The 13999-nt window shown below is 47.6% G+C and overlaps 1 protein-coding gene across 28 annotated transcripts in view; it reads right to left on the bottom strand.

Annotated features, from left to right (window-relative positions):
• Nucleotides 1–13999, bottom strand: part of LOC110536395 (calcium/calmodulin-dependent protein kinase type II subunit beta) — a 158298-nt gene that overhangs the window by 63526 nt on the left and 80773 nt on the right. For 23 of the 28 annotated variants that reach the window (XR_016484703.1, XM_090191163.1, XM_090191156.1 and 20 more), the window contains one exon: nucleotides 12554–12652. The exons of the other annotated variants lie outside the window; for them this stretch is intronic. Coding sequence is in view for 22 of the 23 variants with exons in the window: in XM_090191163.1 (XP_090047289.1) it covers nucleotides 12554–12652 (99 nt within the window). In the remaining variant the exon portion in view is untranslated. The remainder of the gene's footprint in view (nucleotides 1–12553; nucleotides 12653–13999) is intronic. 28 annotated transcript variants of the gene reach the window in all.

Consider the following 13999-nt stretch of genomic DNA (forward strand, 5'->3'; position numbering starts at 1 on the left):
AACAGAGAGAGGGGGAGAAGAGAGACCAGAGAGAACAGAGAACAGAGAGAAGAGAGAACAGAGAGAAGAGAGACCAGAGAGAAGAGAGACTAGAGAGAACAGAGAGAAGAAAGACCAAAGATAACAGAGAGAAGAGAGACTAGAGAGAACAGAGAGAAGAGAGACTAGAGATAACAGAGAGAAGAGAGACTAGAGAGAACAGAGAGAAGAGAGACCAGAGAGAACAGAGAGAAGAGAGACCAGAGAGAACATAGAGGAGAGAGACCAGAGAGAAGAGGAAATAGAGAGAGGGGGGAGAAGAGAGACCAGAGAGAAGAGAGAGTAGAGAGACCAGAGAGAACAGCGAGAACAGAGACCAGAGACCAGAGGGACCAGAGAGAACAGAGACCAGAGACACCAGAGAGAACAGAGAGAAGAGAGAACAGAGATACCAGGGAGAAGAGAGAACAGAGAGAAGAGAGACCAGAGAGAACAGAGAGAAGAGAGACCAGAGAGAAGAGAGAACAGAGAGAAGAGAGACCAGAGAGAACAGAGAGAACAGAGAGATGAGAGAACAGATAACAGAGACCAGAGAGAAGAGAGACCAGAGAGAAGAGAGACCAGAGAGAAGAGAGAACAGAGAGATGAGAGAACAGAGAGAAGAGAGAGAAGAGAGAGAAGAGAGACCAGAGAGAAGAGAGACCAGAAAACAGAGGAGACCAGCGAGAAAGAGAACAGAGAGAACAGAGACCAGAGAGAACAGAGAGAAGAGAGACCAGAGAGAACAGAGAGAAAGAGAACAGAGAGAAGAGAGACCAGAGAGAACAGAGAGAAAAGAGAACAGAGTGAAAGAGAACAGAGAGAAGAGAGACCAGAGAGAACAAAGAGAAAGAGAACAGAGAGAAAGAGAACAGAGAGAAGAGAGACCAGAGATAACAGAGAGAATAGAGACTAGAGAGAACAGAGAGAAGAGAGACCAGAGATAACAGAGAGAAGAGAGACTAGAGAGAACAGAGAGAAGAGAGACCAGAGAGAACAGAGAGGAGAGAGAACAGAGAGAAAAGGGAACAGAGAGAGGGGGGAGAAGAGAGACCAGAGAGAACAGAGAACAGAGAGAAGAGAGAACAGAGAGAAGAGAGACCAGAGAGAAGAGAGACTAGAGAGAACAGAGAGAAAGAGAACAGAGAGAAGAGAGACCAGAGAGAACAGAGAAAGAGACCAGAGAGAACAGAGAGAAAAGAGAACAGAGTGAAAGAGAACAGAGAGAAGAGAGACCAGAGAGAACAGAGAGAAAGAGAACAGAGAGAAAGAGAACAGAGAGAAGAGAGACCAGAGATAACAGAGATAATAGAGACTAGAGAGAACAGAGAGAAGAGAGACCAGAGATAACAGAGAGAAGAGAGACTAGAGAGAACAGAGAGAAGAGAGACCAGAGATAACAGAGAGAAGAGAGACTAGAGAGAACAGAGAGAAGAGAGACCAGAGCGAACAGAGAGAAGAGAGACCAGAGAGAACAGAGAGGAGAGAGAACAGAGAGAAAAGGGAACAGAGAGAGGGGGGAGAAGAGAGACCAGAGAGAACAGAGAACAGAGAGAAGAGAGAACAGAGAGAAGAGAGACCAGAGAGAAGAGAGACTAGAGAGAACAAAGAGAAGAAAGACCAGAGATAACAGAGAGAAGAGAGACTAGAGAGAACAGAGAGAAGGGAGACCAGAGATAACAGAGAGAAGAGAGACTATAGAGAACAGAGAGAAGAGAGACCAGAGAGAACAGAGAGAAGAGAGACCAGAGTGAACATAGAGGAGAGAGACCAGAGAGAAGAGGCAACAGAGAGAGGGGGGAGAAGAGAGACCAGAGAGAACAGAGAACAGAGAGAAAGAGAACAGAGAGAAGAGAGACCAGAGAGAAAGAGACCAGAGAGAAGAGAGACCAGAGAGAACAGAGAGAAGAGAGACCAGAGAGAACAGAGAGAACAGAGAGAAAGAGAACAGAGAGAAGAGAGACCAGAGAGAAGAGAGACCAGAGAGAACAGAGACCAGAGAGAACATAGAGGAGAGAGACCAGAGAGAAGAGGAAATAGAGAGAGGGGGGAGAAGAGAGACCAGAGAGAAGAGAGAGTAGAGAGACCAGAGAGAACAGCGAGAACAGAGACCAGAGACCAGAGGGACCAGAGAGAACAGAGACCAGAGACACCAGAGAGAACAGAGAGAAGAGAGAACGGAGATACCAGGTAGAAGAGAGAACAGAGAGAAGAGAGACCAGAGAGAACAGAGAGAAGAGAGACCAGAGAGAAGAGAGAACAGAGAGAAGAGAGACCAGAGAGAACAGAGAGAACAGAGAGATGAGAGAACAGATAACAGAGACCAGAGAGAAGAGAGACCAGAGAGAAGAGAGACCATAGAGAAGAGAGAACAGAGAGATGAGAGAACAGAGAGAAGAGAGAGAAGAGAGAGAAGAGAGACCAGAGAGAAGAGAGACCAGAAAACAGAGGAGACCAGCGAGAAAGAGAACAGAGAGAACAGAGACCAGAGAGAACAGAGAGAAGAGAGACCAGAGAGAACAGAGCGAAAGAGAACAGAGAGAAGAGAGACCAGAGAGAACAGAGAGAAAGAGACCAGAGAGAACAGAGAGAAAAGAGAACAGAGTGAAAGAGAACAGAGAGAAGAGAGACCAGAGAGAACAGAGAGAAAGAGAACAGAGAGAAAGAGAACAGAGAGAAGAGAGACCAGAGATAACAGAGAGAATAGAGACTAGAGAGAACAGAGAGAAGAGAGACCAGAGATAACAGAGAGAAGAGAGACTAGAGAGAACAGAGAGAAGAGAGACCAGAGAGAACAGAGAGAAGAGAGACCAGAGAGAACAGAGAGGAGAGAGAACAGAGAGAAAAAGGAACAGAGAGAGGGGGGAGAAGAGAGACCAGAGAGAACAGAGAACAGAGAGAAGAGAGAACAGAGAGAAGAGAGACCAGAGAGAAGAGAGACTAGAGAGAACAGAGAGAAAGAGAACAGAGAGAAGAGAGACCAGAGAGAACAGAGAGAAAGAGACCAGAGAGAACAGAGAGAAAAGAGAACAGAGTGAAAGAGAACAGAGAGAAGAGAGACCAGAGAGAACAGAGAGAAAGAGAACAGAGAGAAAGAGAACAGAGAGAAGAGAGACCAGAGATAACAGAGAGAATAGAGACTAGAGAGAACAGAGAGAAGAGAGACCAGAGATAACAGAGAGAAGAGAGACTAGAGAGAACAGAGAGAAGGGAGACCAGAGATAACAGAGAGAAGAGAGACTATAGAGAACATAGAGAAGAGAGACCAGAGAGAACAGAGAGAAGAGAGACCAGAGTGAACATAGAGGAGAGAGACCAGAGAGAAGAGGCAACAGAGAGAGGGGGGAGAAGAGAGACCAGAGAGAAGAGAGAGTAGAGAGACCAGAGAGAAGAGGGAACAGAGAGAGGGGGGAGAAGAGAGACCAGAGAGAAGAGAGAACAGAGAGAAGAGAGAACAGAGAGGAGAGAGAAGAGAGACCAGAGAGAAAGAGAACAAAGAGAAGAGAGACCAGAGAGAACAGAGAGAAGAGAGACCAGAGAGAACAGAGAGAACAGAGAGAAAGAGAACAGAGAGAAGAGAGACCAGAGAGAAAGAGACCAGAGAGAAGAGAGACCAGAGAGAACAGAGACCAGAGAGAACAGAGAGAAAAGAGAACAGAGCGAAAGAGAACAGAGAGACCAGAGAGAACAGAGAGAAGAGAGACTAGAGAGAACAGAGAGAAGAGAGACCAGAGATAACAGAGAGAAGAGAGACCAGAGAGAACAGAGAGAAAGAGAACAGAGAGAAGAGAGACCAGAGAGAACAGAGAGAAAGACACCAGAGAGAACAGAGAGAAAAGAGAACAGAGTGAAAGAGAACAGAGAGAAGAGAGACCAGACAGAACAGAGAGAAAGAGAACAGAGAGAAAGAGAACAGAGAGAAGAAAGACCAGAGATAACAGAGAGAAGAGAGACTAGAGAGAACAGAGAGAAGAGAGACCAGAGATAACAGAGAGAAGAGAGACCAGAGAGAACAGAGAGAAGAGAGACCAGAGAGAACAGAGAGGAGAGAGACCAGAGAGAAAAGGGAACAGAGAGAGGGGGAGAAGAGAGACCAGAGAGAACAGAGAACAGAGAGAAGAGAGAACAGAGAGAAGAGAGACCAGAGAGAAGAGAGACTAGAGAGAACAGAGAGAAGAAAGACCAAAGATAACAGAGAGAAGAGAGACTAGAGAGAACAGAGAGAAGAGAGACTAGAGATAACAGAGAGAAGAGAGACTAGAGAGAACAGAGAGAAGAGAGACCAGAGAGAACAGAGAGAAGAGAGACCAGAGAGAACATAGAGGAGAGAGACCAGAGAGAAGAGGAAATAGAGAGAGGGGGGAGAAGAGAGACCAGAGAGAAGAGAGAGTAGAGAGACCAGAGAGAACAGCGAGAACAGAGACCAGAGACCAGAGGGACCAGAGAGAACAGAGACCAGAGACACCAGAGAGAACAGAGAGAAGAGAGAACAGAGATACCAGGGAGAAGAGAGAACAGAGAGAAGAGAGACCAGAGAGAACAGAGAGAAGAGAGACCAGAGAGAAGAGAGAACAGAGAGAAGAGAGACCAGAGAGAACAGAGAGAACAGAGAGATGAGAGAACAGATAACAGAGACCAGAGAGAAGAGAGACCAGAGAGAAGAGAGACCAGAGAGAAGAGAGAACAGAGAGATGAGAGAACAGAGAGAAGAGAGAGAAGAGAGAGAAGAGAGACCAGAGAGAAGAGAGACCAGAAAACAGAGGAGACCAGCGAGAAAGAGAACAGAGAGAACAGAGACCAGAGAGAACAGAGAGAAGAGAGACCAGAGAGAACAGAGAGAAAGAGAACAGAGAGAAGAGAGACCAGAGAGAACAGAGAGAAAAGAGAACAGAGTGAAAGAGAACAGAGAGAAGAGAGACCAGAGAGAACAGAGAGAAAGAGAACAGAGAGAAAGAGAACAGAGAGAAGAGAGACCAGAGATAACAGAGAGAATAGAGACTAGAGAGAACAGAGAGAAGAGAGACCAGAGATAACAGAGAGAAGAGAGACTAGAGAGAACAGAGAGAAGAGAGACCAGAGAGAACAGAGAGAAGAGAGACCAGAGAGAACAGAGAGGAGAGAGAACAGAGAGAAAAGGGAACAGAGAGAGGGGGGAGAAGAGAGACCAGAGAGAACAGAGAACAGAGAGAAGAGAGAACAGAGAGAAGAGAGACCAGAGAGAAGAGAGACTAGAGAGAACAGAGAGAAAGAGAACAGAGAGAAGAGAGACCAGAGAGAACAGAGAAAGAGACCAGAGAGAACAGAGAGAAAAGAGAACAGAGTGAAAGAGAACAGAGAGAAGAGAGACCAGAGAGAACAGAGAGAAAGAGAACAGAGAGAAAGAGAACAGAGAGAAGAGAGACCAGAGATAACAGAGATAATAGAGACTAGAGAGAACAGAGAGAAGAGAGACCAGAGATAACAGAGAGAAGAGAGACTAGAGAGAACAGAGAGAAGAGAGACCAGAGCGAACAGAGAGAAGAGAGACCAGAGAGAACAGAGAGGAGAGAGAACAGAGAGAAAAGGGAACAGAGAGAGGGGGGAGAAGAGAGACCAGAGAGAACAGAGAACAGAGAGAAGAGAGAACAGAGAGAAGAGAGACCAGAGAGAAGAGAGACTAGAGAGAACAAAGAGAAGAAAGACCAGAGATAACAGAGAGAAGAGAGACTAGAGAGAACAGAGAGAAGGGAGACCAGAGATAACAGAGAGAAGAGAGACTATAGAGAACAGAGAGAAGAGAGACCAGAGAGAACAGAGAGAAGAGAGACCAGAGTGAACATAGAGGAGAGAGACCAGAGAGAAGAGGCAACAGAGAGAGGGGGGAGAAGAGAGACCAGAGAGAACAGAGAACAGAGAGAAAGAGAACAGAGAGAAGAGAGACCAGAGAGAAAGAGACCAGAGAGAAGAGAAACCAGAGAGAACAGAGAGAAGAGAGACCAGAGAGAACAGAGAGAACAGAGAGAAAGAGAACAGAGAGAAGAGAGACCAGAGAGAAGAGAGACCAGAGAGAACAGAGACCAGAGAGAACATAGAGGAGAGAGACCAGAGAGAAGAGGAAATAGAGAGAGGGGGGAGAAGAGAGACCAGAGAGAAGAGAGAGTAGAGAGACCAGAGAGAACAGCGAGAACAGAGACCAGAGACCAGAGGGACCAGAGAGAACAGAGACCAGAGACACCAGAGAGAACAGAGAGAAGAGAGAACGGAGATACCAGGTAGAAGAGAGAACAGAGAGAAGAGAGACCAGAGAGAACAGAGAGAAGAGAGACCAGAGAGAAGAGAGAACAGAGAGAAGAGAGACCAGAGAGAACAGAGAGAACAGAGAGATGAGAGAACAGATAACAGAGACCAGAGAGAAGAGAGACCAGAGAGAAGAGAGACCATAGAGAAGAGAGAACAGAGAGATGAGAGAACAGAGAGAAGAGAGAGAAGAGAGAGAAGAGAGACCAGAGAGAAGAGAGACCAGAAAACAGAGGAGACCAGCGAGAAAGAGAACAGAGAGAACAGAGACCAGAGAGAACAGAGAGAAGAGAGACCAGAGAGAACAGAGCGAAAGAGAACAGAGAGAAGAGAGACCAGAGAGAACAGAGAGAAAGAGACCAGAGAGAACAGAGAGAAAAGAGAACAGAGTGAAAGAGAACAGAGAGAAGAGAGACCAGAGAGAACAGAGAGAAAGAGAACAGAGAGAAAGAGAACAGAGAGAAGAGAGACCAGAGATAACAGAGAGAATAGAGACTAGAGAGAACAGAGAGAAGAGAGACCAGAGATAACAGAGAGAAGAGAGACTAGAGAGAACAGAGAGAAGAGAGACCAGAGAGAACAGAGAGAAGAGAGACCAGAGAGAACAGAGAGGAGAGAGAACAGAGAGAAAAAGGAACAGAGAGAGGGGGGAGAAGAGAGACCAGAGAGAACAGAGAACAGAGAGAAGAGAGAACAGAGAGAAGAGAGACCAGAGAGAAGAGAGACTAGAGAGAACAGAGAGAAAGAGAACAGAGAGAAGAGAGACCAGAGAGAACAGAGAGAAAGAGACCAGAGAGAACAGAGAGAAAAGAGAACAGAGTGAAAGAGAACAGAGAGAAGAGAGACCAGAGAGAACAGAGAGAAAGAGAACAGAGAGAAAGAGAACAGAGAGAAGAGAGACCAGAGATAACAGAGAGAATAGAGACTAGAGAGAACAGAGAGAAGAGAGACCAGAGATAACAGAGAGAAGAGAGACTAGAGAGAACAGAGAGAAGAGAGACCAGAGCGAACAGAGAGAAGAGAGACCAGAGAGAACAGAGAGGAGAGAGAACAGAGAGAAAAGGGAACAGAGCGAGGGGGGAGAAGAGAGACCAGAGAGAACAGAGAACAGAGAGAAGAGAGAACAGAGAGAAGAGAGACCAGAGAGAAGAGAGACTAGAGAGAACAGAGAGAAGAAAGACCAGAGATAACAGAGAGAAGAGAGACTAGAGAGAACAGAGAGAAGGGAGACCAGAGATAACAGAGAGAAGAGAGACTATAGAGAACAGAGAGAAGAGAGACCAGAGAGAACAGAGAGAAGAGAGACCAGAGTGAACATAGAGGAGAGAGACCAGAGAGAAGAGGCAACAGAGAGAGGGGGGAGAAGAGAGACCAGAGAGAAGAGAGAGTAGAGAGACCAGAGAGAAGAGGGAACAGAGAGAGGGGGGAGAAGAGAGACCAGAGAGAAGAGAGAACAGAGAGAAGAGAGAACAGAGAGGAGAGAGAAGAGAGACCAGAGAGAAAGAGAACAAAGAGAAGAGAGACCAGAGAGAACAGAGAGAAGAGAGACCAGAGAGAACAGAGAGAACAGAGAGAAAGAGAACAGAGAGAAGAGAGACCAGAGAGAAAGAGACCAGAGAGAAGAGAGACCAGAGAGAACAGAGACCAGAGAGAACATAGAGGAGAGAGACCAGAGAGAAGAGGAAATAGAGAGAGGGGGGAGAAGAGAGACCAGAGAGAAGAGAGAGTAGAGAGACCAGAGAGAACAGCGAGAACAGAGACCAGAGACCAGAGGGACCAGAGAGAACAGAGACCAGAGACACCAGAGAGAACAGAGAGAAGAGAGAACGGAGATACCAGGGAGAAGAGAGAACAGAGAGAAGAGAGACCAGAGAGAACAGAGAGAAGAGAGACCAGAGAGAAGAGAGAACAGAGAGAAGAGAGACCAGAGAGAACAGAGAGAACAGAGAGATGAGAGAACAGATAACAGAGACCAGAGAGAAGAGAGACCAGAGAGAAGAGAGACCAGAGAGAAGAGAGAACAGAGAGATGAGAGAAGAGAGAGAAGAAAGAGAAGAGAGAGAAGAGAGACCAGAGAGAAGAGAGACCAGAAAACAGAGGAGACCAGCGAGAAAGAGAACAGAGAGAACAGAGACCAGACAGAACAGAGAGAAGAGAGACCAGAGAGAACAGAGAGAAAGAGAACAGAGAGAAGAGAGACCAGAGAGAACAGAGAGAAAGAGACCAGAGAGAACAGAGAGAAAAGAGAACAGAGTGAAAGAGAACAGAGAGAAGAGAGACCAGAGAGAACAGAGAGAAAGAGAACAGAGAGAAAGAGAACAGAGAGAAGAGAGACCAGAGATAACAGAGAGAATAGAGACTACAGAGAACAGATAGAAGAGAGACCAGAGATAACAGAGAGAAGAGAGACTAGAGAGAACAGAGAGAAGAGAGACCAGAGAGAACAGAGAGAAGAGAGACCAGAGAGAACAGAGAGGAGAGAGAACAGAGAGAAAAGGGAACAGAGAGAGGGGGGAGAAGAGAGACCAGAGAGAACAGAGAACAGAGAGAAGAGAGAACAGAGAGAAGAGAGAACAGAGAGAAGAGAGACCAGAGAGAAGAGAGACTAGAGAGAACAGAGAGAAAGAGAACAGAGAGAAGAGAGACCAGAGAGAACAGAGAGAAAGAGACCAGAGAGAACAGAGAGAAAAGAGAACAGAGTGAAAGAGAACAGAGAGAAGAGAGACCAGAGAGAACAGAGAGAAAGAGAACAGAGAGAAAGAGAACAGAGAGAAGAGAGACCAGAGATAACAGAGAGAAGAGAGACTAGAGAGAACAGAGAGAAGAGAGACCAGAGCGAACAGAGAGAAGAGAGACCAGAGAGAACAGAGAGGAGAGAGAACAGAGAGAAAAGGGAACAGAGAGAGGGGGGAGAAGAGAGACCAGAGAGAACAGAGAACAGAGAGAAGAGAGAACAGAGAGAAGAGAGACCAGAGAGAAGAGAGACTAGAGAGAACAGAGAGAAGAAAGACCAGAGATAACAGAGAGAAGAGAGACTAGAGAGAACAGAGAGAAGGGAGACCAGAGATAACAGAGAGAAGAGAGACTATAGAGAACAGAGAGAAGAGAGACCAGAGAGAACAGAGAGAAGAGAGACCAGAGTGAACATAGAGGAGAGAGACCAGAGAGAAGAGGCAACAGAGAGAGGGGGGAGAAGAGAGACCAGAGAGAAGAGAGAGTAGAGAGACCAGAGAGAAGAGGGAACAGAGAGAGGGGGGAGAAGAGAGACCAGAGAGAAGAGAGAACAGAGAGAAGAGAGAACAGAGAGGAGAGAGAAGAGAGACCAGAGAGAAAGAGAACAAAGAGAAGAGAGACCAGAGAGAACAGAGAGAAGAGAGACCAGAGAGAACAGAGAGAACAGAGAGAAAGAGAACAGAGAGAAGAGAGACCAGAGAGAAAGAGACCAGAGAGAAGAGAGACCAGAGAGAACAGAGACCAGAGAGAACAGAGAGAAAAGAGAACAGAGCGAAAGAGAACAGAGAGACCAGAGAGACCAGAGAGAACAGAGAGAAGAGAGACTAGAGAGAACAGAGAGAAGAGAGACCAGAGATAACAGAGAGAACAGAGAGAAAGAGAACAGAGAGGAGAGAGAAGAGAGACCAGAGAGAAAGAGAACAAAGAGAAGAGAGACCAGAGAGAACAGAGAGAAGAGAGACCAGAGAGAACAGAGAGAACAGAGAGAAAGAGAACAGAGAGAAGAGACCAGAGAGAAAAGAGAGAACAGAGAGAAATAGAACAGAGACACCAGAGAGACCAGAGAGAACAGAGAGAAGAGAGACTAGAGAGAACAGAGAGAAGAGAGACCAGAGAGAAGAGAAAACAGAGAGAAGAGAGAACAGAGAGGAGAGAGAAGAGAGACCAGAGAGAAAGAGAACAAATAGAAGAGAGACCAGAGAGAACAGAGAGAAGAGAGAACAGAGAGAACAGAGAGAACAGAGAGAAAGAGAACAGAGAGAAGAGACCAGAGAGAAAAGAGAGAACAGAGAGAAAGAGAACAGAGACACCAGAGAGACCAGAGAGAACAGAGAGAAGAGAGACTAGAGAGAACAGAGAGAAGAGAGACCAGAGAGAAGAGAAAACAGAGAGAAGAGAGAACAGAGAGGAGAGAGAAGAGAGACCAGAGAGAAAGAGAACAAAGAGAAGAGAGACCAGAGAGAACAGAGAGAAGAGAGACCAGAGAGAACAGAGAGAAAGAGAACAGAGAGAAGAGACCAGAGAGAAAAGAGAGAACAGAGAGAAAGAGAACAGAGAGAAGAGAGACCAGAGAGAAAGAGACCAGAGAGAACAGAGAGAAAAGAGAACAGAGCGAAAGAGAACAGAGAGAAGAGAGACCAGAGAGAACAGAGAGAAGAGAGACTAGAGAGAACAGAGAGAAGAGAGACCAGAGATAACAGAGAGAAGAGAGACTAGAGAGAACAGAGAGAAGAGAGACCAGAGAGAACAGAGAGAAGAGAGACCAGAGAGAACAGAGAGGAGAGAGACCAGAGAGAAAAGGGAACAGAGAGAGGGGGGAGAAGAGAGACCAGAGAGAACAGAGAACAGAGAGAAGAGAGAACAGAGAGAAGAGAGACCAGAGATAACAGAGAGAAGAGAGACTAGAGAGAACAGAGAGAAGAGAGACCAGAGATAACAGAGAGAAGAGAGACTAGAGAGAACAGAGAGAAGAGAGACCAGAGATAACAGGGAGAAGAGAGACTAGAGAGAACAGAGAGGAGACCAGAGAGAACAGAGAGAAGAGAGACCAGAGAGAACATAGAGGAGAGAGACCAGAGAGAAGAGGGAACAGAGAGAGGGGGGAGAAGAGAGACCAGAGAGAAGAGAGAACAGAGAGAAGAGAGAGAAAGAGAACAGAGAGAAAGAGAACAGGGAGAAAGAGAACAGAGAGAAAGAGAACAGCGAGAAGAGAGACCAGAGACCAAAGAGAACAGAGAGAAGAGAGACAAGAGACTAGAGAGAAGAGAGACCAGAGACCAGAGAGAACAGAGAGAAGAGAGACCAGAGACCAGAGAGAAGAGAGAGAATAGAGACCAGAGAGAACAGAGAGAAGAGAGACCAGAGAGAACAGAGACCAGAGAGAAGAGAGAGAAAGAGAACAGAGAGAAAAAGAACAGCGAGAAAGAGAACAGAGAGAAGAGGGAACAGAGAGAAGAAAGACCAGAGGGAACAGAGAGAAGAGAGACCAGAGAGAACAGAGAGAAGAGATACCAGAGAGAAGAGAGACCAGAGAGAAGAGAGAACAGAGAGAAGAGAGAGAAGAGAGACCAGAGAGAAGAGAGAGAAGAGAGACCAGAGAGAAGAGAGAACAGAGAGAAGAAAGAACAGAGAGAACAGAGAGAAGAGAGAACAGAGAGAAGAGAGAACAGAGAGAAGAGAGACCAGCGAGAACAGAGAGAAGAGAGACCAGAGAGAACAGAGAGAAGAGAGACGAGAGACTAGAGAGAAGAGAGAGAAGAGAGAACACAGAGAAGAGAGTCCAGAGAGAAGAGAGAACAGAGAGACCAGAGAGAACAGAGAGAAGAGAGAACAGAGAGAAGAAAGACCAGAGAGACCAGAGAGAACAGAGAGAAGAGAGAACAGAGAAAAGAGTGACCAGAGAGAACAGAGAGAAAAGAGAGAAGAAAGACCAGAGAGACCAGAGAGAAGAGGGAACAGAGAGAAGAAAGACCAGAGAGACCAGAGAGAAGAGAGACCAGAGACCAGAGAGAACAGAGAGAAGAGAGACCAGAGAGAACATAGAGAAGAGAGACCAGAGAGAAGAGAGAACAGAGAGAAGAGAGAACAGAGAGACCAGAGAGAAAAGAGACCAGAGAAAAGAGAGACCAGAGAGAACAGAGAGAAGAGAGAACAGAGAGAAGAGAGACCAGAGAGAGAAATAGGACAAAGACAAGGTTTAGTTGGGTCAGCCATGCTCCACTGTGCTGTTCTGCGCTGTGAAGGAACTGAGAGATGGAGAGCAGTAAATGGAGGAGGGGACAGGTGACGGGAACCGCAGCCGCCCAATCAGAGTGGAGAGAGGGAGGCCAGGTGGCCAATGAGGTGTGGCGATGGAATAGCACTGGGTCAATGAGCGATGGAGGTGGCATGCTCGGCGCATCCATGCTAGGTGGAGGGAGGGAGAGAGGGCGAGACGGATGAGAGAGGAAGGGAGGATAGGGAGGAGAGGTAGAGGTGAGAAAGAGGGAGGAGGGAGGGGGGTGCCGCCCCAGGTGTGCCAGTCTACCTTGTTCCACCAGCCCACCGGTGGTGCCCGCTGCTGCGGCTGCTGCTGCTGCTGCTGCTGCACTGACACTGATTGGAGCGGTGGCGGAACGAGCGCCCACTGTTAGTGTCCCACATACCCACAGTAACCAGAGAAAGAGGGGGGGGGGGTGGAATAGTAGAGAGAAGGGCAGAGGAGAGATGGGAGGTTGGGGAGATAGAGAGAAGGGCAGAGGAGAGATGGGAGGTTGGGGAGATAGAGAGAAGGAGGAAGAGGAGAGATGGGAGGTTGGGGAGATAGAGAGAAGGAGGAAGAGGAGAGATGGGAGGTTGGGGAGATAGAGGGAAGGAGGAAGAGGAGAGATGGAGGTTGGGGAGATAGAGGGAAGGAGGAAGAGGAGAGATGTGAGGTTGGGGAGATAGAGAGAAGGAGGAAGAGGAGAGATGGAGGTTGGGGAGATAGAGGGAAGGAGGAAGAGGAGAGATGGGAGGTTGGGGAGATAGAGGGAAGGAGGAAGAGGAGAGATGTGAGGTTGGGGAGATAGAGAGAAGGAGGAAGAGGAGAGATGGGAGGTTGGGGAGATAGAGGGAAGGAGGAAGAGGAGAGATGGGAGGTTGGGGAGATAGAGGGAAGGAGGAAGAGGAGAGATGTGAGGTTGGGGAGATAGAGAGAAGGAGGAAGAGGAGAGATGGGAGGTTGGGGAGATAGAGGGAAGGAGGAAGAGGAGAGATGGGAGGTTGGGGAGATAGAGAGAAGGAGGAAGAGGAGAGATGGAGGTTGGGGAGATAGAGAGAAGGAGGAAGAGGAGAGATGGAGGTTGGGGAGATAGAGGGAAGGAGGAAGAGGAGAGATGGGAGGTTGGGTAGATAGAGAGAAGGAGGAAGAGGAGAGATGGGAGGTTGGGGAGATAGAGGGAAGGAGGAAGATGAGAGATGGGAGGTTGGGGAGATAGAGAGAAGGAGGAAGAGGATAGATGGGAGGTTGGGGAGATAGAGAGAAGGAGGAAGAGGAGAGATGGAGGTTGGGGAGATAGAGGGAAGGAGGAAGAGGAGAGATGGGAGGTTGGGGAGATAGAGAGAAGGAGGAAGAGGAGAGATGGAGGTTGGGGAGATAGAGGGAAGGAGGAAGAGGAGAGATGGGAGGTTGGGGAGATAGAGAGAAGGGGGAAGAGGAGAGATGGAGGTTGGGGAGATAGAGGGAAGGAGGAAGAGGAGAGATGGAGGTTTGGGGATAGAGGTAAGGAGGAAGAGGAGAGATGGGAGGTTGGGGAGATAGAGGGAAGGAGGAAGAGGAGAGATGGAGGTTGGGGGATATAGGGAAGGAGGAAGAGGAGAGATAGAGGTTGGAGGTTGGGGAGATAGAGGGAAGGAGGAAGAGGAGAGATGGGACGTTGGGGAGATAGAGGGAAGGAGGAAGAGGAGAGATGGAGGTTGGGGAGATAGAGGGAAGGAGGAAGAGGAGAGATGG

This window comes from Oncorhynchus mykiss, chromosome 11, assembly GCF_057628025.1.
Source record: "Oncorhynchus mykiss isolate SJ-2025 chromosome 11, ASM5762802v1, whole genome shotgun sequence".
Taxonomy (NCBI): domain Eukaryota; kingdom Metazoa; phylum Chordata; class Actinopteri; order Salmoniformes; family Salmonidae; genus Oncorhynchus; species Oncorhynchus mykiss.